The 26,683-nt window shown below is 49.5% G+C and overlaps 2 protein-coding genes across 7 annotated transcripts; one reads left to right on the forward strand and one right to left on the reverse strand.

The window, feature by feature from the left end:
• Positions 1–579: 579 nt before the first annotated feature.
• Positions 580–14,082, forward strand: RASL12 (RAS like family 12). 2 transcript variants are annotated; one of them, XM_070623291.1, is made up of 5 exons: positions 580–918; positions 2,888–2,944; positions 8,405–8,478; positions 9,190–9,380; positions 12,081–14,082. In XM_070623291.1, exons 1-5 carry the CDS (start codon positions 816–818, stop codon positions 12,454–12,456), a joined length of 801 nt encoding a protein of 266 aa, XP_070479392.1. In that variant the 5' UTR covers positions 580–815; the 3' UTR covers positions 12,457–14,082. The 2 variants fall into 2 exon arrangements, with proteins under 2 accessions (XP_070479392.1, XP_070479399.1); XM_070623298.1 differs by lacking the exon at positions 2,888–2,944 and having other exon boundaries at positions 613–918.
• Positions 14,024–26,683, reverse strand: SLC51B (SLC51 subunit beta). Of its 5 annotated transcripts, none has more exons than XM_070623313.1 (6): positions 23,694–25,598; positions 19,420–19,480; positions 18,477–18,940; positions 18,070–18,283; positions 16,865–16,955; positions 14,024–14,349 (listed from the first exon to the last, which is right to left on the reverse strand). In XM_070623313.1, exons 4-6 carry the CDS (start codon positions 18,164–18,166, stop codon positions 14,145–14,147), a joined length of 393 nt encoding a protein of 130 aa, XP_070479414.1. In that variant the 5' UTR covers positions 18,167–18,283; positions 18,477–18,940; positions 19,420–19,480; positions 23,694–25,598; the 3' UTR covers positions 14,024–14,144. The 5 variants fall into 5 exon arrangements, with proteins under 5 accessions (XP_070479414.1, XP_070479432.1, XP_070479427.1 ...); XM_070623331.1 differs by having other exon boundaries at positions 18,539–18,940; positions 23,694–23,870; XM_070623326.1 differs by lacking the exon at positions 19,420–19,480 and having other exon boundaries at positions 18,539–18,940; positions 23,694–26,683.

Below are 26,683 nucleotides of genomic sequence, written 5' to 3' on the forward strand. Positions count from 1 at the left end.
GAACAAATAAAATGCCCCATTTAGGCCACAAACACATGCAACTCATTAATGAGCTCCCATCAGGGAGAAAATAGTAACCCAGGATGGGTTAGGTTTCTGGAAGCTGGCCCCATTTTGCCGTGAAATGTTAGTAAGGAGGTCTCTCTCTCCTTCTCCCAGGAGCCAGGGTTCTGCAGAGATGCCTGAGACTCCCTACACTGAAGAGCAGGACAACGGGGTCAGGGAAGTTGTGTACCAAGGCTGAGCTGGCTGTGACCTAGAGAAAGGGCCACGCTGGGTGGTGAACCCAGCAGCAGGCTTCCCGGAGGAGGAGGCCAGGCCAGCGAGGTAAACAAAGAGGGGGTGGCTTTTCTTGCTGGTGGGGAGAGCTTGAGCTGAGGTTCAGACAAGGCTGGAAACATCCTTCCCCTCTGTCCCCCTATCCTGGACCTCCCTCTCTGGGGTCCTTGCCCTTCCCTGACGGGTGTGCGGGCGCTCCGGAGGGTGACGACGTCCCAGCCCTCGAGGCCCAGCACGGCCGGGGGGGTGCGCAGCGGGCCGCAGCTCCCTCCCCGCGGGGGGCTCCGCAGCCCTTACAAGGAGTTCGGCGGCGCTGCGGCGGCCCCGCCCGCCGGGCTCACCGGCCCCTCCTCCGCCGGGTCGGGCCGATCCGCGGGAAGGCAGCCGGCGGGCGCTCGGCGCGGGCCCGGGCGCGGAGACCGACGGGCGCGCGAGTGCCAGGGGATCCCCCGCCTGGCTCGTGAGGGTCTCGACGGGCGGGCACGCTGCTCGGGGCCCCTCGGCCGAGGACCCGTGTCCCCCTCCGCAGCGTCGCCATGTCCTCGGTGTTCGGGAAACCCCGTGCGGGCAGCGCGCCGCCGAGCGCGCCCCTCGAGGTCAACCTGGCCATCCTGGGGCGCCGCGGGGTGGGCAAGTCCGGTGAGTAGGGCGGGGAGCGGGGCGAAGGGAGGTGGTTAGGTGGGGCCGGAGAGGCGGGGAGCGGCCGGAGGACCTGGGCGCTGTGGCCTTGTGGGCAGGCTCTCCCACTGGCTTCGGGGCTTCCTGCACCCAGGTGGGTTGCGTGAGACACCGTGAGTTTCTTCTTTGCCTCAGTTTCTCTGTGGCTTGGCGCTCTCTCTGCTTTGTTCTCAGCCCCGCCATCTCTCATCTGTCTTCTGTTCCTTGCCTGTCTTTCCTCTGTGTCTCCCCTCTGTGTCTCTGTCCTCCGTGTCTATGACCCCAGCTGTCTCTCCCCTCTGTGTGTGTCTGTCTCGCCAAGTCCTCTGCTGGTGTCTCCCTTGCCATCCATTGCCCTCCATCTCTTCTCCCTGGGGCCAGCGGTCAGCCCTGGTGACTGGCACCAGAGACCTGTTAGGCACTGGTCCCCAGCCCAGGGTCCCTATAAGCTTAGCGGCAGCCTTGCTACTCCTTGATTCAGGCTGGGGGTGAAGCGAGGTGATAGAAGTCACTGGCTATTGGGGTTTTTTCAGAGAGGGGCCACTTCCCACCCCACTTCCTTGGGATTTTGGAACAAAGCGTGCATTCTTATCAAATGGATTTGTTTCAAGCCAAACCCCTCTCTTGTCTTTCTGGAAACACATTGGACTCTGATCCCAGGTTCCTGGGGCTTGTCCTTGATGAACCAAGATCTTGGGCTGGTGTTGAGATCATTTCTAGGGACACTGAACGCTGCCTACACCACTCCTAGCAGCTCTTACCCAGCTGGAATGCAGGGGAGTGGAGGTGTCACTATAGACAGAGACCCAGAAGAAAGGTCCACCCCTCTGCCTCCCACTCACAGTCGCAGGCGGCTGCAGGTGGGAGGGCAGAGGGGCCCCTCCACTGGCTGTGTTCCAGGTGCAGCCTGTAGGGAATGGCCAGCATGGGTGCAGGCAGCTATGGGTTTCCTTCCCCATCGTGTTCTTTGAGACTCACTGGAGGCCTCCTCTCCATGTTGAAGCCAGCCTTCTGGCTCAGGGCGGGGACTCTGAATCACACTCGCCTACAAAAAAGGTTTGACCTCTTCCCTTTGAAGATCAAATTGTTACCCGTAGCTCTGTCACTGGTACAGTTTAGCCAGCGACTCCATGAATGAAGGAATTTCAACTTTAAAGTATGTATTCCCTGGGTATTTGTTTGCAAACTGACACTGTTAGGAATCCTGGGAAAGAATTTTAAGGATTTTCTTAAAAATACTGTGTTACTTTTTGAAGAGTCTAGTATAGTAGTTGGCTGGGCCTTGGCTTTATGTGGCTGAATTCTGGACAACAGCAGAGTTCCGTTAATGCGTTCCACCTGGGGAGAACTTCACTTTAGAGGTTTAAGTTCTGCGAGACAGCCATGATGAGCGGGAAGCCCTAGACAGAGCCAAGACTTGAGCCGTGGAGGACTGAGGACTGGAGTGTGTTTACTTGGGCCTTGGGGGTTCATACCCTCCCAGAGGTCATCTGCTGTCAACTCAGCTATTACTCTCTTTGCCCTGTAGCCAAAATTGGAATAAATGCCCCATGTTTCAGAATCTTCGTGACTTTGTGTCCAGGGTGTGGGATGTCTCCCTTCAGTTTGGGTCCTACCAGGCCCACCCTAAGGTAACTGGTCCTGACCCCTTAGTTTGGGTCTTCACAAACACCCCTTAGGCTCGCCTCTCATTGCTTTTCTTGCCATTAAAAAAAAAAAAAATCCCAGGATGCAACTGGAGGGAAATGGTTTCCCATATTTCTGGTTTCTTCTGAGTCTCTCAAACCAACTGCTCAGCTCCCCGGCCTCATTCCCCCAGGGAGCTGAGCTTGGTGTCAGCCAGAGGTCACGAGGCTAGATAAGGCCGCCCTAAACGAAAGGGGCAGCTTCCACGGGCCAGCAGCCAGACATGGCCGAGGAGACTGAGCCAACTTCTTTCTGCTTCTTGTAGCCCTGACTGTGAAGTTTCTGACCAGGAGGTTTATCAGCGAATATGACCCCAACTTGGGTAAGAAACCACTCCTCCCCATTCTTCCTGCCGTGCCCTACGTAGATCCCAACCCTACATACACACACACACCCAGTGGTGGGCCCAGGCTAGATCAGGGCCGCACATCTGGAGGCAGAGGGGCGCAGCCACCAGATGACTCAGCCCATGGGGCAAAATCTTTTAAGTGCTGGAAATATACCCTCCCACAGCCCACTCCAGACAACTTGGGGGTTTGCCCAATTAAGAGAACTGAGAGAGGCTGCTTTGCCCTAAAATATGAGGTAGGATGAGACTTAAAAAAAAAAATCAAACATAGCAAAACATCCACATCTATTAAGTATTGTTCTTCAAGATGGTCACTCAGTGTGCTTTTCCAGAAAAGCTGGACAGGAAGTTTGAGAAATTCTCTCGTGGTACTGGCTTCTGAACCAGTTTTTGAACTACACAAGAAAACTAGTCCTGTTTTATAGCCATATCATGGTATATCGGGGAAAGGGATAGTGTGGTGTTCATCAGAGCTGAGTTTGAATCCTGGCTCTTCCACTTATTGGCTGTGCCACCTTGAGGCAGTTACCTAACCTCTCTGAGCTTCTGTTTCCTCATCTGTAAAATGGGCATACCTATCTCAGAGAATGACTGTGAGGATTAAAGAAATAACACATGTAAAAGATCTAGCCTTGTACTTGACCCACAGTAGACACTCAATGCATGTGTGCTTCTTCCTTCCTTCCTTCTTCCTCCTTAAACGGCTTCCCATCTAAGATGCTGAGATTCCCTCAGATTAATCAGATGAGTGTTTCTAAAAATTATTTTTAGCAGCAGGAATTTTTCCTCGAATAACCTCTTGCATGGACCCCCAATATCTAAAACAAATAAAAGCAGAATTTTATTAATATAAATGTATCTTAAAGGCCACATGACATTAGTTTGTTGTAAACTGTCCACTGAGGGAAACAGGGTGTCTGGATGCTCTTAGCCTTTTGAAAATGGAAGCTGCCGTCTTGGATTATTTTCCCCATTCATGAGAATTAGATAAAGCATTGTGGGCCCCCACAGGCCCTCCAAGGAAGCCCAGGGCTCTGGAGCAGAGATTGGAAACCTCCCCAGTACAGCGCTTCCTGCTGCAGCCTCTGAGGGCATGCCACTGTGACACCTGGAGGAAAGACCTCTTAGCCCCTTGCACCCATGGCCCCTCCGTTCACACTGGAATGTTGAATCCCAGTGTTAGAGCAGGAAGTGCTTCGGGGCTATTTTGTCCAATGGTTTTTAAATTTTTTCCTTGAATAGCAGAATCGCTTTTTCCAAGGAGATCTTAAACAGAACCCCAGGGTGTCCAACAGAGAAAGCAGAGGGGGTCCCCTGGTTAAGTTAGGGGTGCAGGGCAGGCAACTCGCTGACAGCCCCTAAGGGGTTTGTTCCTCAAAGCTTGGCTTAAGTATCTGTGCTTTGACACCACCCCTAGGTGCTACAGTGAAGGAAATAGGCCTAAAGAGCTGAGGCTTCTGGGCCAGGGTCACACAGCAGGTCTGAGGGGGGCCCATTCGATTAGCAGAGGTCAATGCCCACAAGAGTGGGACACAGGATGCGATTGTGTGCTGGCCGGGGGACGTGTTGGGAGAGGCTGGAACATGAAGTCAGATGGCGTGGGGGAATTGAAGACGGGGGGAGTGGGGAGGTGGGGGGTGTGCCAGAAGGAAAGGCACACAAACGGGTGTCAGGGAAGAGAAAACGGGGGTTCCCAAGGATGGCACTTCAAAAGACAGATTCTGCCTAGCTCAAATGTTGTATGGGGCATACGTTACCAAAAATTGTTCACTGTTTTTCTGAAATTCAAATTTAATTGGGCATCCTGTATTTTTTCTGGCAACCTGTCTCCAGTCTCCCTTCCTCCCTGCCCCCAATCCAGACCCTTCACGCAGGGTCCTGGCAGAGGAGCCTATTACAGTGGTGGTTTGAGCTTCCTGATTGAGTAACTTTGGAGTTCTGAGCTGGTGGTGGAATGCCTGGTCAGACTGTCTGGGGGACAGCAGCCCTGGAGTGGTCTCTCACCCCACCCTGAGAGCTATGAGCTGGAGAGATGACCGGACACCCTCCCCTCAGCCATTCTGGGTGGCCAGTGTCACTTCTTGGAGGGTCTGTCCCACTGTCTAAATGTTCCAGCCACTCTCCCATGGCTGGTTCCAGCAACAGCGGGGACTCTGGAACCAGAGCCTTTCCTTCTGTGGAGAGAGGTTTGAGCATCCAAAGGGAGAGTTAGCCATCAGGAGATGTAACAACTCTTTCCCCCTTCCGAAGGGAGCCTCTTGACCGTGGGAACCTGTGTTATTTGTTCCCATTTCCAGCATGGAGCACAGTACTAGGCACAACACAGATGCTGTTAAGATGAGATTGAATTTTGGTTTTAGGATTACTCTTTAAAGAACAGCTCCTGTTATTATCCCCATTTTACAGGTAAAGAAACTGAGGCAGAGGGGGCTCAGTGATTTGCCTAAGGTCCTGGAGAACCTCAGGCACAAAGGAAGATGACTCACCACGCCAGCTGCTCTCCACTAAGGGCAGCATTATGCTATGGAGGGCCTGGAGTCAGAGGTCTGTGTGGCACTCGGCTCTCTGAGCCTTGGTTTCCACATCTGGAAGATGTGACTAATAGACTGTGCTCTCTCTGCATAAGAATTGTGCCTCGTTATGGGTTGTGACTGTTAGAGCTGGAGGAGCAGAGAGATTCAGTGCCTTTGAAAGGGCTTTGCCAGGCGGAGCGCTCCTGGAGGAGGCAAGGGTCTCCAGGAGGACATCCTTCTCTCACAGAGGCGCTGGGGGCATCTCACCTGGTTGGTCCGGGGCAGAATGACCTCACTTACCTCTCTTGTCCTCATCCTGCTCCAGCAAAGACACAGGCACCATTTCTGAGGCATCCTCCTACATACACTCCAACCACAGCTCCTTTGGTATGTTAAAAAACTTATTATTACTGTTGATAAGAGAAAAATTCATCGGGAAAAGAATCTTCTCTCAGCATTAAAGTCCACAGAATATTATTTAAAACTGGACTTATGAGGCCCATATATTTAAAGACACCAGAATGCCCTGAGGGCAGGTACTTAGTGATGGGAAGACAGGACATTACTGTGACTTGGAAAGGAGTACCCACCCCACCCCCAGAGTCACCTCACTTGCAATGATGATCTCTGAGGCTTCTTCCAGCCTGCCCATGCATGTTCCACATCCTCAGCTGGACTGGGAGCTTCTGCTCTTCCCGAGTTCTCTGCCCACATAGAGCTGAAGGATCATCTGAGCAGCAGGAGCGAGGGGGTCCCAATGGGGAGGCAGCCCAGCCTAGAAGATCTGAGTTTGAATTCCTTTCCTGGTAGGGTGCTGTGTGGCCATAGGCAAGTTCCCTCCTCCTCTGGGCCTTACCTCCCTGTCATCTCTCTACAGTGAAGCTAACAGCAACCTTGTAAGGCTGTTGTGCTGTACAGGACTACAGGAGACCAAGGTTGGCCTAACATTTTTCCCTGGGCAGAGCAGGACACAGTACCTGTTTGGGGACGGGGGCTGTAGAGCACCTAAAAGGAGCGTGTCAGTCAACTTTGGCAGGAAAATAAAGAAAGATCTGAACAAGACGTAGGCATCTAGGGGCAGCTCTTCTTGCACCAAATATAGTTAAACATTTGGGGCATATTTTCCATTAGATTTTTTTTTTGTCTTTGAATAAGAGCGGCTATTTATCCAAGTCCCCAAAGCAGGCTGGGGACGGGAGCTGTCTGTGATCCCTGCTGGCTGCTGGTGGACCTGGCGTGTGTCCAGGCCTGGCTTAGCTGCCAGTGGCCCTCCGAGAGAAGTGTTGGACTGTGAATTCAGCCAGGGTTGGGGGTGTCTTCTCACAGTGGCTGCTGCCAGGAAGGGAGAGAGGGCCCCAGTTCTGCCTGGAGGGGTCTTCTTTGGGGTCACTTGGGACATGGGGACGACCAGGGAAAGGTGAGGGCCAAGTGCACTCACACACCTGGGCCAGTGGCACAGGGAAAGTTGGGGGTGGAGAGAGGGATTGCCAATATGATGGTGAGGTTCCCTTGCATGCCTGGCCTCTTGCTGCTTGCTCAGGTTTGAGTCATGAGAACTTAAAAAAAAAAGTAAAAACTCATGAAATCCAAATAAGGTCAATAGTTTACTTCCTAGTATGGCACCAATGTCAGTTTCCTGGTTTTAATAGTTGTACTATGGTTATGTAAGGTGTTAACCTTGGGAGGAGCCGGGGGAAGGGGAAACGGGAACTCTCTGTACTGTTTTGCAACTTCTACGTGAGTTTAAAATTATTTCCAAATAAAAAATAAAAAAAAAAATAAGAATAAGCTAGGAATGTGAACCTGGCCTGTACACTGTGGAGCACCGCAGTCCCCGCTGTCCTAAGGCATTCATGGTAGGCCCATCCAGTCCTCACAGAGCCTTGTGAGATCGTGCAGGGACAAGCATTTAGCACAGTTCCTGGCATAGACCAAAAACTTGAAAACTGTTAGCCAATGTTATCATATTATCCCTACTTTCAAATGAGGATCATAGCCTCAGAGCTGAACTGACTTAGCCAGGTCACACAGCTAAGAAGTAGTAAAGTTGGGGGGTCAGCCCTGTGGCGCAGGGGTTAAGTTCACACGTTCCACTTCAGCTGCCTGGGGTTCGCCGGTTCATATCCCGGGTGCAGACCTATGCACTGCTTGTCAAGCCATGCTGTGGCAGGCATCCTACATAAAATAGAGGAAGATGGGCACAGATGTTAACTCAGGGCCAGTCTTCCTCAGCAAAAAGAGGGGGATTGGCAGCAGATGTTAGCTCAGGGCTAGTCTTCCTCAAAAAATAGTAGTGAATTTGGGTTTGACTCCACTCTCTGACCTAAAACTTTTGATTACACTAGACTCCTCTGTTACTATTTTGACAAGGATTATTTGTAAAACCTTCTTGGGACTTCTAAACGCGGTCTGACCCCTCTCTCTTCATCATGTTGCGTGCTTCTCTTTTCCTGTCCCTTCTCCCACTGGCGGCAAGAGGATTGTCCTTAGGGACTTCCTGTGGGCCGGGTGCAGTGGTCGGAGGGCAAAAGGATGGAGAAGTTTGGAGTTTAGGAGGGAGAGGCTGGCGATGCAGCTCCTGAGGCCTGTGCTGCTAACTGGGCCCGTGGGCCACACCCCCCATCCTGCAGGTTTGGTAAGGGGACCCAGAACACAATCCCATCCCCCATGGTGTCTTCTGTGAGTGATCTCTATGCTCTGAGCCCTGACAGCTGGAGCAGGATCTCCTGGTGGGAGGTTCTGCCTATCCTCCACATGGGTGAGAGCCAAAGCCTTTCCAGTGGTCTCAGCTCAGCCAGTCCTGGAGCAGGTCCCCCAGGGCTGCACAGGGGTCTGGCACAGAGGGAAGCTGGGACTCAGACCCAGTTCACCATCGAGTGGCCTGCCCTGCCTCTGACCTGGCTAACCGTCTGTGTTGCAGAGGACACCTACAGCTCCGAGGAGACTGTGGACCACCAGCCTGTCCACCTGAGGGTCATGGACACTGCAGACCCGGTAACATTATCCCCATCACCCGTGGAGAGCTGAGAGTCAGTGCAGCCTCCTGAGAAGTCCTGGTCCCAGAGTGGCAGCCTCAGATGGGAATTTGTCAACCTTTTAAGCTCCAGTTTGCCTTGTGACCCTGAATGAGGCACTGACCTCTCTGGGCCTGAATCTCTTCATTTGCCAAATGAGGGATGGGACGGGGCCCAGGGAGACCTGATGAGTGCTGGCATCGGCTCTGAGATCCTGTGCCCTGGGTTTGATGCTCGGGCACACATGGAGACAGGTGCACGCATGTGTTTACACAGAGTCTCCCCTGGGCCCAAGTGCCCTCTCGTCCACATAGCTCCCCTATGTTCTCACCACCCGCTGCCGAGGCCACATGCCAGTTATTCTCAGAAGCCAAAGGGGCACCACAAACCTGACCCCAAACCAGCAGTGCCCAGGGACAGCCAGGTCTCTGGAGGGGCTGTGCCAGAGTCTTGGCTCTGTGCCCAGAGGCCAAGGTCCCCAAGTCTCTGGTTGGGTGGTGGGAGGGAGGCTCACGAGACAATGTCTCCTTTCACACAAAGCCAAATCCACACTCAAGTGCCCCTTTGAAAAGGGCTCTGCTGGGGAACAATGTACAAAGGCGCGGGAGTGGGAGCTGGAACAGGGCTGCTCAGGTGAAGGCCTTGACCCCGAGCTTTTATCTCTGACCGGGGCTTCCCTCCTTCATGCCAGGACACCCCCAGGAACTGTGAGCGCTACCTGAACTGGGCGCACGCCTTCCTGGTGGTATACAGCGTCGACAGCCGCCAGAGCTTCGAGGGCAGCAGCAGCTACCTGGAGCTGCTCGCTTTGCACGCGAAGGAGACGAAGCGTGGCTACCCTGCTCTGCTGCTGGGCAACAAGCTGGATATGGCCCAGTACAGGTGAGCACGGGCGCTTGCTCCCACATCGCCAGAGCTCGTGTTCCTCATTTGTAAAGGCTGGGTGTCATCTTCAGGAATTATTTGGCTGCTAAGAACAGGAATCCTCTCAAATTTAGGTAAAAGGGGGTATGTTGTAAGGGTAGGTGGGCGTGGTCTTCTGGGCAAGCAGGGAGGGGCACCTGGGCTGCACAGGGGCTGGACCCGGAAAGTCAGAAGGGGGACCATTCCTTTCATCCTCATGGGGCTCGGTGTTCTCTTGGCCTCACCCTTTCTTGCCTGAGTCTGTATGACCTTCCATTCCCACTCCCCACAGCTGAATGGTCATTCAATGCCCAGTTCCAATTCAAGGGAGAGAGGCTTTAATTGGCCTCCTGGGTCAGGTGTCTGCTCTGGTCCAACCTGCTCTCCCTCACGCAAGCATGGTCCCCAGGCTCACTCCCATTGGCTGTGCTGAGGGCAGGTTCTCTCGGAAAGGGCTGGACTTGAATCAGGGGTCACAGACTGGGCCAGAGGGCAGATTACCCCTGAATACTGCAGCCATATTTTCCTTGGCCGGCACAGTATTTTAAAAGACCTGGAATTGGAATGCTTTGAGGCGGGGCGTGCTCTCTCTAGCTGACCACAGGTCTCACCACTCCCCATGGCTTATCTCCGCCCTCTCCACACATTCAAGTGGCCTGCGTGGCCCCTGAGGCATTTGAGACTTTGATGCCTCCACTTAATGAGCCATCCCACTGGCCTTCTCCAACACCAACATGTGGCCAGTCCAACTGCAAGGTATGGCACCTTCCACCAGCCTTCCACCTGTCCCAGGCCAGTCCCTCCTGCTTCCCCTGGCCCCAGAGGTCCATTGGCTGGTATTAGCAAGGAGGGGACCCATGCTATAGAACAGTCAGCTGGGCAGTGGGAGAAGGGGGCTGCAGTCTCATGAAGGAGGCCCATGGTAGGGGCCTTCAAAGGTGGTCAAGCCATCAGATCCAGAGCAATCTACCTCAGGGAATGAGGGAAGTTGTGTGATCTTAAAGCCAGAAGGTGGTCTTTGAGGAATCAGAGGGCCCACAGATCCTGGAAGAGGGACCAGAAGACTGGATTGTGAATAAACCAGTTTGCAGTATGAGGAGAAAAACTAGACCACTGTTTGAATCCCAATCTTTGCCATAGGGATTGTCTGAAAATGATTTGGGAGCAAATAACAAAGAATATGGAGCTAAAATGAAGCAGCATGAGTTCCCTAAGAACAAGTCATGGCAATTTATCCCCATTTCCTTCTTTGATCAAGTCCCAAGGTTAGTAGCTCAGGATCCGATGGGCACAATGAATCTAACTTTTAGCCGGGCGTTGGTCACTGTCTCCCATGATTGTCTTTTGGGTGGAGGGTAAAATGTGGGTTAGAGCGGTGGTTTCCAAACCACTGATAAAATTTTCACTAGGCCGCAACAAAATCAGAAAAAGGATAATGTTACATCCCGTGTTGCCCATTCACACACATGCACCTTGTTTCTGAAAGTTCATTATTCAAGCCCCACAATGACAACGTTTCAGATTCAAGTTGCTCAGAAATGCAAATAAAAAGGGGTTCCTCGGGAGGCAGTGGCTTATAGACGGGATGCCAGCCCTGGGTGGGGAGTGGATTAGATGCTCTGCCCCCGACCCTTTTTGTCCCAGTCACTCTCTCTGTCTGATACTCCCTAGGACAGCCAGCCCACTCCCAGGCCCCTGCTCCTGCCCAGTGAACCTTGGCTCAGAAACTTTTTCCCACCAGTACCTGTCAAGTGCCCCCTCTGATCTCACAGGCTGTGTCGTTGTCCTCAGGAATAGCAAGTGAAACAGTCCAAAATGGGGGGTGATCCTGAGGATTCAGCCATTGGAACCTTGGTCCCAAGACCTCAGGGATCCCCTGGCCCTTCCCTCTTCTGGACATCTCACCTCCCTAAGAGCCAGTCTTTTCCCCTCACCTTTATTCCCATGGCTTTCAGGTCAGAAGTTTCCAGAGCCTTCCCAGTTACAAATATTCAATCCCACTGTCACCAGAGGTGGTACAGGACCAAGCTGGGAATAGGTGCTGCTCCCTCTCTCCTTTTCCCCCTCCTCCCCATGGAATATCACCCTTGTTCTCTCTCGTCCCTCCACTGGGCAGGCAGAAAAAACTCCCCACGAGCTCTGCCAGCCACAGGCATCGTGAGTTACTGTGGCCCTCCGTGCCTCTGTAGACACTGTGGTCTCCCACCCTTCAGTCCAAACCACTGCCCTCTTCTAGAGCTGATCCCACCAGCCAGGGCTGAGGGTGGCTCATTTCCTGACCAAGCTCATTACCCATGCTGGAGTAGAGGAGAAATGGGCCTGGGAATGGCTATCTTCCTCTGGCCACAGGCAGGGTCTAGGCAGGGACTTTAGGCCGGCTTCTCCCTCACCCTAAGCCTCGTTCCTAAATTCTGGCTTTGGTGACATCAGCCACCATTTCTTGAGCACTGACTGTTCAAGATACTGTGTTAGACACTTAATGCAAATTGTCTTCCTTGATCCTCTTAACAACCCTGAGAAGCAGATGTCATTATCCCATTTTACTGATGAGAAAACTGAGCCTCAGAGATGAAGATGAAGTAGGTCATCAAGCTAGTAAGTGGGGAGCTGAGCGTAGGCCCCGGCCTGCCTGACTTGGAGGCATGCTCCTGATCCCACCTCGCCCTGCTTCCCCACCAGGCAGGTCACCAAGGCTGAGGGCACAGCCTTGGCAGGCAGGTTCGGGTGCCTGTTTTTCGAAGTCTCTGCCTGCCTGGACTTCGAGCACGTGCAGCACGTCTTCCATGAGGCAGTGCGGGAGGCACGGCGGGAGCTGGAGAAGAACTCCCTGGCCCGGCCCCTCTTCATCTCCGAGGAGAGGGCCCTGCCCCACCAGGCCCCGCTCACCGCCCGGCACGGGCTGGCTAGCTGCACCTTCAACACACTGTCCACCGTCAGCCTGAAGGAGATGCCCGCCGTTGCCCAGGCCAAGCTGGTCACTGTGAAGTCATCCCGGGCCCAGAGCAAGCGCAAGGCACCCACGCTGACGCTATTGAAGGGCTTCAAGATCTTCTGAGGGCCCCCCTCAGGATCCCAGGCTCCGAGGCTGGGCCGGGCTGCAGGACAGGGGCCGGCTTCTCACCACCGGCTTTCCTTCTGAGGGAACAATAGCCTGCACCCTCTGGTCGACAGCTGATCCTACTCCAGCACCAAGCAGGGACCCTGACACCCAGTTCACTGTGTGAGCTGGAGGGACAAGCGGGAATGCTGCCCCTATTCCCTTGGGCTGTGGTTTCCGTGGTAACCATTACATTCCCTGCCGCTGAAGGGAAACAGCCACTGCGACAACCCAGGGTCAGCCTTAAGCAGGAGGAAGTTGCAGTGTCCATTGTGGTGCCATCACCTGTTCCTGCTCCAGCTACAGCCAGGCCAGAGGTGGCCCCCAGTGGACAGCTCTGGGTGGACAGCCCGAGGAGGCCCTGCACAGGCGTAGGCCCGAGAACATCCTGCAGGAAGGACAGCCCTGAGGTCCTAGCACCACCTGGTGGACAGGATGAGCAGGCAGCTGCAGGTTTTGGAGGGCTGCAGCCTGGCCCTCCTGTTGTCTTGTGACCTCACAGAAGCCCCAGGCAGCAAACCCCAGTTTATCCAAGTAAAATCTAGTTTAAATAATCCTATGAGACAGCATGTGAAAAGCACAGAAGTTCCAGGAAGGGCTGTTTGCAGGACTTTGCTTCTCAATGAGGGTAGAAGGGAGAGGGCTGTGCGTTGCTCAGTGGAGGGAGCCTCCAGAGTTTTTTCACCAGGAGGCAGGGCCCTCTTTTTTCCCCACCTTAAATTAAGGACTCTGTCTACAGACTCTTAGGACCAGCCTCCTCAAGTTTAATGATCAAAGCTGCAGAACAAAGTCGTTCTCTCCAGTGACAATCACCCAGAAGTCCAGGGAGCCCACAGCTGGCAGTATCAGACCTCCAGTGGGCACTCGTAGCCTGCCCCAGGCTCATAGGTAGAAACACAGTATATCAGATTGCAGTCTGGTCTGGCAGGACTCAGTGCCCTTGGCGATGGGTCTGAGTGGTGTTTGAAGTCCACTTTTGTAAGATAGAACCTAAAGCATTTTTGGTTCAAAAGCAAATCCTGCATAAGTTATTTGGGATTGCTACCACAGCTTATACCACAACACTGTGGCTCCAACATGGGCTCAGGACACTCCCTTGGGATCCCATGGTTATCAAGAAAAGGGTCTTGGAGGCAGGGAATTCCATGGTTTTCTGACTTTGTTTACCACAGGGCCCCTGGCCCAAAGGAAACCTTTCACGGACCCTCAGCAGATAAGCAAGTGAAAAGGAGAGGGTTTGGTGGGAGGAAGGGACAGGAAGGAGACTCTGAGCCCAGAATCCCGCTGCTTCCCTCTCAGCAGTTCCAGGAGCTTGGATTGAAAACAACAGCTCTAACCCAGCCTTCAGCCCCATTTTATAAAGGAGAAGCTGAAGTCAGAGGGAGGCTGTGACCTCCTCAAGACCACATGAGGAGTGCTGGCCAGGCCTCCTGACCCACAGGCTGGCTATGGATTTCCCGCTTTTGCTCCAAGCCACTTGTGTGTGGACCACCACCATTTGAACAAACTCTGCAATTTCAACTGCTCACTTGCAGAAGCATTTTAATAAAAAGGGTTTTTTTTTTTTTTTTTTTAATAACAGTAGTTTAGTTTGATTGCAGTTCATTTTATCTGCTAACAACATGGGGCTCTGCTCTGGGCTCTCACTAGCTCTCAGATTCTTGTGGGTCTGGAAGGAGAACTGATGGCACATCTCTCTCTTTTAACTCAGTTTCCACCTGGGCCAGATTTGGCTTCTCTGAGAGCAAAGTCTCTCTTAGGATGCTCAGGTTGTTGTCATCTTTGATTCCGGCCTCCACCAAGTCTAGGACTTCTGAAGTTTGTTTTTCTGGTGGCCGCATCTTTTGATTTCTGGGAGGAGAGAAAACACTGTTGAATGTGAGTTCCCTGAGCTGGGGTGCTGAGTGGTTGGGACAGGACTGAATCTCCCAAATGGGCCAGCGGGTTGGAGGGGAAAATCCAGTCTGCAGTTCTGAGAAGTGCTGGGGGAGAAAACCAAGATGGTTCCATGTTCTTTTCACAGAGAAACAGCTTATACTTGCCCGTGCATCATCTCATCAAATCCTGTCACCACCTGTGACCTCAATTATTATTGCTCCCCCTTACAGGTGAGGAAATGTGCCTCAAAGAGGCCAAAGGTACCTGGGACATGCACTTAGTCTCCTGCTGGAGTCCTGTGTTCTTTTCATCAAACCACATTTTCTCCTATCCCAGGCCTGTCACTCTACTCAGTGCAGGTCCTTCTCACCCCACCCCCAATCCCCAGACAAACTCCTACAGGAAATTCCTCACTAACCTTTCTGCCTCCAGGTGCTTACTTCTGCAAACCAGCCTGTGTACACCGGTCATATTTCTAAAGCCCCACTGTGCACACATTGCTCCTCAGCTCAAGCACCGTCAGTGGCTCCCCACTGCCCAATTTCTTAACCTGGCATTCAAGACCCAGCCCTCCTTCCAATAACTCCCCCAGATGTCCTCCCTCTGAGGTGGTTTTACTCAAGCTACCCCTAGACTTCCTGGCCACAGCAGAGGGACCCAGCTGTGGTTAGAGCTGACTGCCCTGAGAATCTTCTTGGGCCCCAGGGGGAGCAGCTCAGTGTCTACGATTCCTGTGGACAGCCGCCTTGTCTCTGAGTTGACCTTGCTGATGGGGATGCTTCCTGACAGGGTGAGAGAGGCAAGGTTACCTTCTTCGAGGCTACACTGCTCTGGGTCTTTCTATATCCTGCATCCAGAATGATCTTGCTAAAACATAAACCTTTCCTGTCCCCATGCAAAGCCCTTCTCTGGATGCCCATGAGCTAGAACCCGAACCCCTCAGGATGCCCCCGGGGCCTGTGCACTCTAGTCCTGCCCACCTCTTGTCCTTCCTCTCCTCGCCGCCCTCCCCACCCTCCACACTACAGCCACATGGGGCCCTCCTCTTCCCACCTCGAGCTTGCTGCATGCTGTCCCTTGGTCTGGAAAGCTTCCTCAGCCCACCCTCCCTCTCTCTCTTTGCCTCAAAGGCCCCAGATCCCACCCCTGTGCTCCCACAACGCTCCCCATGTCCCACAGTCACTATCTGTCACTCTGCACTACAGTCATCTCCCCACCAAACTGTAAATTCCATCAGGCCGGGGCTGAATCTATCTTGTCCTCTACTGTGGCTCCCCCTGTCCGCACAGAGCTTGGCACAGAGCAGGCGCTCAGCTCTTATCTGTGGAATGAATGATGAACAGGGCCATAGCGGTTCATAACAACCAGCTCTCAATGGGAACAAGGTGGGGTTACTTCTTTTTGACTTTATAGCAGAACTGTGAGGACGATTCACAGAAAGTATAAAATATAGCATAGAAGGAAGAGCACATAGGTTAGGCCAACCCTTCCATGCATCCTCCATGATCTTATTCTGTACAATGGGAATAAATAACCTGTGCCTGCCCTACCTTGCAGGGCTGTCTTGAGGATCAAATGACAGAATGTGAAAGTGCTTTTAAAATTGTAAAACACCATACAGATATGAGGGAGGGATTCTCATTATTATTGTTTTAAAGTTACTGATAGTGATGACTGATGGATATATAGTAATTGTTGAATGAATGAATGGGGACGAATGAACCAAACATTTATTGAGTAATTTCTAGGACCAGACACTGTACCAGTTGCTCAAGGAGACAAAGTTGAGTCAGATGTGGTCTCTGCCTTTAAGGAGCTCTCAAAAGTGAGCCCTGGAATCATCTAGAGATTTTTACAAAATGCCACTGCCCAGGTCCCACCCCAGACCCTTTGTGTCAGAATCTCCAAGGTGAGGCACAGCATTCTGTATTTTTAATATTCCTCCCCAGGTGATTTTGTTGTGCATCCAGGGTTAAGGGGTATTGTCATTATAAAAGTGTTAAAATTACCCCAGGAGCCTCGACTGACCTCACGTCTCTATCTGCACCCTGCGTTTGGCCTTGGAGCAGGGAGAGGCTTTCCCTTTAACAGCATCCCTAACTCTGCACTAGCCCCACTGAGCACTCCCCACAATCCTAGGAGGAAGGAGTGGGTCATTTTACCATTTATAAAAGGAGAAACTGGTCTGGACATATTGAGTGCCCTGTCCTGCCAGCGAGTGGCAGAGCTGGGATGTGAACCCAGAGCCATAGATCCCGACCTCGGAGACATACCAGCCCTGCCCTGTTTGCTGGGCAGGGCCAGCAGGTGGTAACTGGCAACAGTTGCTAGTTTTTCAACAGCTTTGGGTTCCCAAAGGACCCTGAAAGCTGCATTTTGCTGTCCCAAAGGGTGGACAGCCGAGGCCCCTAGATGACCCCTCCCCAGATTTCCCTTGGGAGGTCAGGGCCCCCTCCCTCCAGAGAGCTCCCCCACCCCAGCTCCTCACCTGTTTGCCTGGATGCTCCTTCCCAGGAGGACCATACTTATCGAGACCACCACGCCCATCAGGGCAAACATGGAACAATTCCAGGGAGTTGCTGGAGAGGGACACACAGGACAGAGTCTTGAGAAGAGGCTGAGTGCCTCTCAGGCCCTCTAACAATTAGGGCTTGGCCTCAGACCCAGCTCACAGCATCAGTTGTCCCCTGCTGTGGGCCAGGAGTTGTAGAGAGACTTTAATTAAGGCGAAGATGAGCCCCCCACCCTGCAGGAACGCCAGTGTTGGGGAGGGGGAGACCATCTCTGCTCTGGAGAAGCTTAATCGAATCGGGGAGAACACTGCAGTTGGACAATAGTGGGGAAGTAGGGGAGGTGGGTAAACATAAATTTTATAATCTTCATAGTTTTGCTGGGGACCGGAACTGGGCAGGGCAAGGAAAGGAAGGAAGAGAGAAGGGATGGAGGGAGAGAGGAAGGGAGGCAGGACAGAGTGTCAGTTAAACTGAAGTCAACAATTGTCCACAGATAATACATAAAGTGGCTAATCTGAATTCGGATAATCAAGATTTGTCCACAGTGTACCAAAATGAGGCAGGATCCAGGCTTAGAGCTTTTGCAATTGCTGTTCCTTCTCCCAGGAATGCTCTTCCCCGACATAATCTGCATGGCTAATTCCTTTACCTGCTGCAAGCCTTTATTCAAACATCACCTTCTTAGTGAGACCTTCCAGGACCACATTACCTATCCTTGCACACTTCCTGTTCCCTTTCTCTGCTTCATCTCTCTCCTTCTCATCACCAATATGCTATGCATTTTAGTTGTTTGTCTTGTTTATTTTCTACCTCTTTCACTAGAATGTATGCTCCATAAGGGCAGAAATTTTTGTGTTTTATTCACTACTGAAACTCTAGTGCTGAGAACAGTGCCTGGCACACAGGAGGAACTTAATAAATATTTGTGAGCGATTGGATGGATGAGTAAAGGAATGACTAAGCCCTAAGAAAAGGAGGGTGTGGTTCAGCCAGACTACTCTGGGTACTGAGACCTCTCAGCCTCAGTCCCTGCCTTGGAGGAAATGTGCAGCTTGCCACACAGGAGGGGTCCATGGAGGAGGGACCATGTCAGGGAACTTCAGCTAGAGACCATTCTTTGTGATGAGAGCACACACCCCCTCCCCCCTCCACCACCACCACCAATCCCCATGCCACTTACCATCTTCTACCCGAAAAAACCAAAGCATTTCTTCCAGCAGCTCCTGAGGCACCACGGTGCCAGCTGGGTCTAGGGTAACCCCCTCACTGTGGTCCATGCCCCTGCTCCTGGTTGGTGTGCGTTTCTGACAACGAAGTTCTTAGGCTTCTTTGCCCCTCAGCTGGCCCTCCTGGCCTCCCTAGGTTCCAGCCCCCGAGCAAAGTCCTGAAGATCCCTGGAAACAAACAGGAGAGCATGACCGGATGTCCCACCCCAGTTTGACCTCCCTTCCCTGCCCAACTTTGGGCCTGCTCTCCTCCAGCCCAAAGTTACGGGACCGAAACAGCCGGAACTCGGGAGCAGGTGGGGCCTGGAGAGGCAGAGATCATAGAAGTGGGAAAACTCATCACGTATGGGGGAGCGTTGACCTGAGAGTGAGGAGCCACCGACGGGCTGTGGGACCCTTGCAGGGGACATCTTCCGTTCTTGCCTGTCCAGCATCCCGGTCCAGCTTCTACAGCTCACAGCACTCCACTTAGGTTCCTTCATGCGGTGGCCAATCACAGGCTCCTGTCTCCCACGTGACAAAGGCTGGGCCTATCACAGTCTCTCCCCGGGAGATTGGCACGCCCGCTACCCAGAGCAGGTAGCAGGGGGAAGTCCAGAGAAAAGTCGCCGCGAGCTCCTGCTGCCGAAAGCTGAGAGCTCCCTTTACACTGCCGCCATCCTCAGGCCTGATTGGTCAGTGCTGCCCTCAGCTCAGCACCGCCCTCGCCCCCCATAACTTCTTTTTTGGACAAGTTATCCGAGTTGTTTTCTGTCGTTTGCAATAGAAGAACCTGAACATGTCCATGGATAAAATCCCTTCCTTAATTTGAGCCTTTTTCCTTCCCTACAAAATAAAGCAGGTTAAGCTGTGTTTACTATACCGTAGTCACTCTCACAACAGTCACAAATGTTGGCATGTTCTTGTACTAACAGTACTAGTATTCCTTAATATAAAATTTTCTAGTACCCACATTTAAAAAAGGGTGGATTAATTTTGGCAACATATTCTGTTTAATCCAGTATATCCAAAATATGATCATTTCAACATATAATCAATTTAACAAGATATTTTACTTTTTTTGTATTGTCTTTGAAATTGGGTGTAAATTTTACTCTCACTGTGTATCTACATTCCAACTAGCCACATTTCAAGTGCTCAATAGTCACTAAGTCTAGTAGCCACTGTATTAGACCAGGTCTATGCCTCAGCCCAGCGCCGGCCTGTGGCATCTGGTCCTCCCAGCTACTCTGGGCTCCTGGCCGGAGGGCTGCGGGCCAGGAGAGGTGAGCCTTGGGCTAAGAGCCTAGGAGCTGGCCCCTCACCTGGCTATGCCTCTGGTTAAGTTGTCTAGGCAAATTTCTCTCCTCTGGATCACTGGGTCCTCTGAAGAACAAAAGAGGAAATAATAAAGATAGAGGCAGAAATCAATGAAATAGAGGTGGAGAACGGAGAAGATGAACAAAACCAAAAGCCCGTTTAAAAAAATATGTTAATAAAATGAATCTCTGGCAAGATTGATCCAGAAAAAAGAGAGAAGACACAAATAAAGTATAGAATCAAAATAAGACCAGAGATTTTAAAATATAAAAGTGTATTTTGAACTATATGCTAATAAACTTGACGACCTAGATGAAATGGATAAAATTCTAGAAAAATGTAAAATACCAAACTGATACAAAGAAGAAACAAGAAACTTGGAGACTAAAAGTAATAATAAAAAAATGGAAATAATGGTCCAAGACCTCTTCTCCAAAAAATAAAGCCCAAGCCTAGATGGCTTTAATCATGAGTTCTGATAAATTTTCAATAAGTAGTTAATTCTTATTTTAAACAAGTTTTCCCCAAAAATAAAGAGCACAAATTGAACTGCTGATTTAACGTTGGTTTCAGAACTAGATGAGGACCATACAAGAAGAGAAAATGGTAGGCCCATTCACTTATGAAAGTAGATGCAAAAATCCTAAATAAAGTATTAGTTAACCAAACTCAACAATGTATTAAGAAAATCATTATCAAGTGTAATACCAGAAATGGAAGAAAGTTCAACATTATAAACTATATAATGTAATTCACCACATTAATAGGCCATAGGGGAAAAATCATATGATTAATATGTACGATAAAAACTCTTGGTAAACCTGGAGTAGAAGGAAATTTCTTCAACTTGAGGAAGGCAATATATAAAAATCGTACAGCAAACATTATATTTAATGGGGAAATTTTAAATGCATTCCCTTTAAGATAAATGATAAGACAACAATTTGCTGGCTGAATTTGACCATTACAGTTTAATACTGTCTTGGAAGTCCTAGCAAGTGCTATAAGGAAAGAAAAAGAAGTAAGTGTGAGATTTGACAGGATAGAATTAAAACCCACAATTTTCAGATGACACGATCATCTACCTAGAAATACAAACAGTTAGAACTAATAGAAGCATTCATTAAGGTTGCTGTATACACGGTCAATAGCATTTCCCACATTATTATTGAAACTGGAAAATTAAATAAAAATAAGATATTTACAACAGCATCAAAGTCATAAAGCACCTAGATTAACTTATCCAAGAACACAAAAGACCTCTATGGAGAAAATTTTAAAACTCTAGAACAAAAAAGAAAATGTGATCTGAATAAATGGAGAGACATTTATGTTTTTAGATAGGGCAAACTATAGGACAAAATATAAAGATGCCAATTATCCCCAAATTAATCTATAAATTGAATGCAATCTCAATTAAAATTCCAACTGGATTTTTCTGGGGACCTTGACACACTTATTGTAACAGTTTTATAGAAAAAGTGAAAGTCCACAAATAGCTAAGTCAATCTTTGAAAAAGAGAAAGACTAAGAGTAGAGGCTGGCCCCACCAGGTGTTGAGACAAAGTAACAAAAAATACGGTTTTAACACAAGGCCAAATCACTATACCAAAGGATCAGAACAGAGATTTCAGAGACCTACGTACACATAGGAAACTGACATGCGATAAAGGTAGCTCTGCTAACCAGTAGGGAAAGGGGGACTGTCCAGTAGATGGACTGAGGAAAACTGGCTCACTGTGCGGAGGAAAAAAACGACTGGAGGCACATCTAACAAACAGCATGTACAAAAACAGACTCCATAATTAAAGGCCTAAATGTCAGAGGAAAACATATAAAGTGAATAGAAGTGAGATAGGACTTCTTAAACAAAACCATAAAAGCTCAAATAATTCAATAATGACAAAAAACTGATGAATTTGATTGTATCAAAAATAAGATTATCTGTTCAATGAAGAATACCATCGATACAGTAACAAACACATTTCCGAATGGGATGAGATACTTGCGGTGCTTAAAACCACAAAGGGACTGATTTCTAGAATATATAGAGTTCTTGCAAATGAACAAGAAAAAGACGAGAATCCTAATAATGGGTAAAGAACATAAACAAGCAGTTTACGAAACAGGGAACTCAAAAGGCTCGCAGGCATGTGAAAAATGCTTAAACTCTTTGGTAATCAGAAGAAAGAAAATTAAAACAAAAATGAGATGCTACTTGATATCTACTAGATGGGCACAGTTTGTAAGCTGGATAATGCTGTGTGCTGACGGCACTCTGGGGCTATAGCCTTATGCACTGACAGAGGGAGTGTAGACTGGGCAGCTACCTAGAGAGCAAATTAGTCAAAGTGAGTGTACACACCCCATGACACAGCAGTTCTGTCCCAAAGAATTATCCCCAGGGATCACAAGGGGGCATGCCAGACCGTTTATAAAAATTCAAAATGTCTACACACAAAACAACAACGCACATTTTACAAAAACACATTTTTTAAAAAGACGTTAAACACATTAGAATAGTCATCTCTGGAGGAAGAGGAAAAAGGAAACAGGCATGGAGATAAAAGTAACAGAAGCAATAAAACAAGAGCAGAGTCTTGAACAGACCAATCTTGAGCAGTCTTGAACATGACGAAAACATGTCATGAGGCTAATGCCAACAACAAAAGCAAAGAGAAAACCAGAGAGGCCCCAAGGCGACCTCGGGTTCCCCCACTCTGAAACCGCCTTCCAAAATAGCCTTTGGATGCTGAGCCAGGAACGTTCAAAAACAACTGGATGGCAAACGGCCAAGCAGAAAAACAAGGTGCTAATAAAAGGACTGACATCAGCGTTTCCTCCAGCTCTGAATATTCTGAGAAAACTGAAGAAACATCTACAGATTTTGAGAGAAAATATTTTGACGCAAATATAATACTGAGCGAAGTTTTTTCATATATGAATGATCATTCGTGCGTCAAGGTAGAGATGGAGGTCGGGGAGAGAGACCATTTTCAGACTTTCACATCCTCAGATGCACACCACCCACGTACCCACTTGAGGGATATATATAATACAACCACTCAGATGGCTAAGTGATGTGATCTTGCGCTTCAGCTCCAACTGTCTGTTCAGAGCACTTGCTAAGAAGAGTTGTGACTTTCTGTCCAATCTGAGATGCGGGAGTACCTGGATTAATTAGTAACATTGGCCATAGGCCCCTGTCGCATACGCAGACCACCACCCCCCCATACCCACAGAGGAAAGAGTGCAGAGGTCAAGATACCAAACACCGACTCCGTCTAGGGAAGTGGGATGGGGCCTAGGCACATGGGACGTTCACTTTGAACACTTCTGTATTGTATACATTTCTTGTGACTACACACTGCCTTCATGAAAACAATACATGTAATTACTTTTTTTAAATGTATGTATTTTTGTGTGTATACTTTAAATATATATTTTGTATATGTGTATGTATTTTTAAATGTATGTACATATTGTATTTTACACCTTTTGAGAGAATAATTTCAATTTTGGATGTTTAATTAATCGAACTAATCAAGAAGTCATTTCTCCCCAATTTTATCTATAGATTCAACGCATCCCAATCAAAATCCCAAGTTATTTCATGGATATCAACAAACTGATTCTATGATTTATATGGAGGGGCCAAAGACCCAGAATAGTCAACACAATATTGAAGGAAAAGAACAAAAAGTTACAGGACTGACACTACCTGTCTCCAAGACTTACTATAAAGCTACAGTAATCAAGACAGTGTGGTACTGGAACTAATCGGATAAGTATACACACTTGCATGTGGGCTGATATCCACAGTGGAATGTGTGTTTTAAAAATATACATAATATTGTTATGGTAAACATATACCAACAAACAAAAAACCAAAATGACAAAATAGATACAAATCCAGAACAAAGTCAGCAACAAAGTCAGCTCTCCCTGACTATGTTAAATGCCACAGAAGCAGAGGACACATGTCCCTCAGAGCACTTATCTAGTTTCCTTCCAGAGTGAGCATCTTATTAATGTCCGAGCTTTTAAAAAATAATTAACTAAACTTCATGATTTATTTGGATTTCATTCATTTTTCCATGTCTCTTTCCTGTTCCAGGATCCCATCCAGGACATCATATTGCTTTTAATTGTCATATCTCCTTAGGCCCCTCTGGGAGATTCCTGCATTTTAAACAGGGCTTAACCATCTGCCATTGGACTGTGATTCCTGCACAGACACCTGGGCCACCCATCCCTGTGGGAGGTTGAAGACACTCACCCTCGATCCTGGGTTTCTGGGGCCTGCTGTTGGAAGCAGCACTGATTTCTGTGTCTTCCTCCTCCTCCTCTCACAGGAGCACCGGATGGTCTTTGCACCTGAGCTCTCCACACAGCTGATCCTGGGGGGCAGTGCTGCATGGCCTGTGGCAGCTGGGCCCGTCTGGTAGCTCTGCTCTTAGCACACGCCCATGCCTGGAGACTTCTCTGTCACTCCGGGGTGACTGACCTCTTGAATGAGTGGCCTCAGAGGGCAAACAGGCTCCACCTGACTTTCACAATCCGAAAGAACCAGGAGCCCAGTGCTTTCCTTCTTATATGTTGGCCTCAAGTACAGAGAAAACATCCAGACCCTCGTGCCAGCCCAGGGGAAGAGGCTGAGGAGGTCCCTTGGTCTGGGGGGACCACATTGCAAGAGGATGTGTGGCGTGCCCACGCCAGGCCTCTACTTCCTGGTGTTATCAATATTTAACCACAGAGTAGGACTTTTACAGCCTGTGCTTTCTCACAGGGAAGGTCATGGCCTCATGTGGATTCCTTACAAGAAGCTATAAAATAAGACCTTTAGAGGGCTAGGCATCGGGAGAGGCAAGGCAAGTGAGACCGTGTGAGTGACCCAGAGAGGAGGGAGCAGGCCAGGTCAAACAGCATCGAGTGGGAAGGGCTTGGTAGGGAAGCAGGAACAAGGGGCTTCCCCAACCAGGCCAGACCCATTCAATTCTGATCATCAGTGGGCTCTGGGCTTTTCCACCCACTGGCTCCTTGCATCTCCCAAAACCCTTGGGGTTGGCTCAGCAAGGAGTAGGGGTCCAGTTTCACAAATGAGGAAACTGAGATTGAGTGAGGTCAAGTGACAATTGCAAGTGCCTCTGAGTTAAGCACTGGTCAACACTGTGAACAGCAACAGGGTACAGAGGAACGGAGATCCAGCAGGAACCTAGGGGCCTCCACAGAACTCCAGCCCCTCATCATTTAGTAACTCATTCATTCATTCAATAAATACTTGACTTGAGCACCTACTATGTGGATACATGTAAACAAGACAGGTGAGAACACTGCTTTCCTGGAGCTCACCTCTGGGAGGATAGACAGGCAGCAAAAAAGTAAGCAAAAACATAAATAAAATAATATCAGCTAGTGACAATTTCTGTGAATAATTTAAACAACCAAACAATATATAAAGAGATGGCATTGGGGAGCTATGATTACTACATTGCTATGTTAAAAACAGAATGGCGAGGAGCTAACCGTGGAAAGAGCTGGGACAGCAGATGCAAAGTCACTGGAGAAATAATGAGCTTAATGAGTTCAAGAAACAAAAAGAAGGACAATGTAGCTGAAGCACAGCGATGAGGGGAGTGGCACGGTATATAGTTGGAGAGTAGACAGAAGCAGATCGTGCAGGGCCTTATAAAACAGGACAAGGAGTTTGGATATAATGAGAAGCCTCTGGAGAGTTTTAGGCAGGAAGTGACATGATTTGATTGACATTTATCTAAGATCACTTGGCCTGTTGGGTGCAGAATGGATTGCAAGGGAGCAAGAGAGAAGCTGGGAGACCTATCAGGAGGGAGGCTGTTGGATTCCTCCGGCAAGCGAGAGTAGAGTGTTGGGCTGGGACAGCAGCCGTGGAGACGGTGAAAAGTGGTTGGATTCAGGGTGCATTTTGGAGAGAAAGGAAGCTGATAGTGTTCGAGAGAGAGGAACCCAACACTAATTCTCTTAAGCACAAAAGGAGTTTATGGCTCATGTAACTGGGAAGAGCAGGGTGGAGCTGACCTTAGGGATAGCTGGAACCAGGAGCCTGAAGATTCTTAGCTCTTTCTCTGTCTAGCTCTCTCCCTGCTTCTCTCTGGGTATCAGGCTCATTCCCACAGTCTAGCCATCTCCAGGAAGCTGGACCAGGCTGCAAAATATCCAGGCTCTCACTTACAGCTGGAGAGAAAGGAGTCCCTTTTCTCAGATCCAGTTTGGCAATTCCTGGGAAAGGACTGTAACTTTCCTGGCCTGGGTCATTACCCACATTTTAGGTCAGTTGTTATGGCCAGGGGGTGAGGGACCATGGATGGCCACCTCAAATTTTATGCCCATCAGGTAACCAAGAGAGAAAGGCTGTGAGCTGGATAACCACTCCAATGTGGGTCCTAAAGTGACTTGTTGGCCACAGTCCTCCCTGTCTGCCTTGGAAGAGTGTCATGGGGTCCTTAAAGGGGGTCATGTCCCCTTTAAGAAGAACCTGCCCCACCCCAGGTGATTCTAGAAGTAGTAGTACCCTACTTCTTTTTTTTTTTGAGATTAGCCCTGAGCTAACTGCTGCCAATCCTCCTCTTTTTGCTGAGGAAGACTGGTTCTGAGCTAACATACGTGCCCACTTTCCTCTACTTTTTTTATATGTGGGACGCCTGCCACAGCATGGCTTGCCAAGCGGTGCCATGTCCGAACCAGGGATCCGAACTGGCGAACCCCGGGCCGCCGAAGCAGAACGTGCGAACTTAACTGCTGCGCCACCAGCCGGCCCCGAGTACCCTACTCCTGAATCACTTTTTTTTTTCAATTTATGTAAACTTTTTTATTGAAGTATAGCATTCATATAGAAAAGTACACAAATATTAAGCTATGGCTTAGTGAATTTTCACATGTGAACACACTTGTGTGTGGGAACACATCATCCAGATGAAGAAATAGAACATTGCCGGAACCCAGAAGTCTTCTTGTATCCCCTTCTGGTCACTATCGCCCACAAAGGCAACTACCATCCTGACTTTTAATACCACAGATTAGTTTTACCTATTTTTATACTTTATATAAATGGATTCAATCAATATGTAACTTTTGTGTCTGGCTTCTCTTGCTTAACATTATATCTGTGGCGTTCATCCAAGTTGTAGTGTGTAGCTGTGGTTCATTCATTCTTGTTTTCATAGTATTCCACTGTGTGACTACGCCACAATGTTTTATCTATGGATCGTGTTTTATAATTTCAACCCATCC

This window comes from Equus przewalskii, chromosome 1 (genome assembly GCF_037783145.1).
Source record: "Equus przewalskii isolate Varuska chromosome 1, EquPr2, whole genome shotgun sequence".
Classification (NCBI taxonomy): Eukaryota; Metazoa; Chordata; class Mammalia; order Perissodactyla; family Equidae; genus Equus; species Equus przewalskii.

Excerpts from the sequence above, each read along its gene's own strand:
- SLC51B (XM_070623326.1), bottom strand. The coding sequence starts at position 18,166 with ATGGACCACAGTGAGGGGGTTACCCTAGACCCAGCTGGCACCGTGGTG. Across the intron at positions 16,956-18,069 it reads GTTTTTTCGGGTAGAAGATG|CAACTCCCTGGAATTGTTCC; the intron begins GTAAGTGGCATG and ends GTCCCTCTCCAG. Across the intron at positions 14,350-16,864 it reads AGGAGCATCCAGGCAAACAG|AAATCAAAAGATGCGGCCAC; the intron begins GTGAGGAGCTGG and ends CTCTCCTCCCAG.
- RASL12 (XM_070623291.1), top strand. The coding sequence starts at position 816 with ATGTCCTCGGTGTTCGGGAAACCCCGTGCGGGCAGCGCGCCGCCGAGC. Across the intron at positions 2,945-8,404 it reads CGAATATGACCCCAACTTGG|AGGACACCTACAGCTCCGAG; the intron begins GTAAGAAACCAC and ends TCTGTGTTGCAG. Across the intron at positions 9,381-12,080 it reads CTGGATATGGCCCAGTACAG|GCAGGTCACCAAGGCTGAGG; the intron begins GTGAGCACGGGC and ends CTTCCCCACCAG.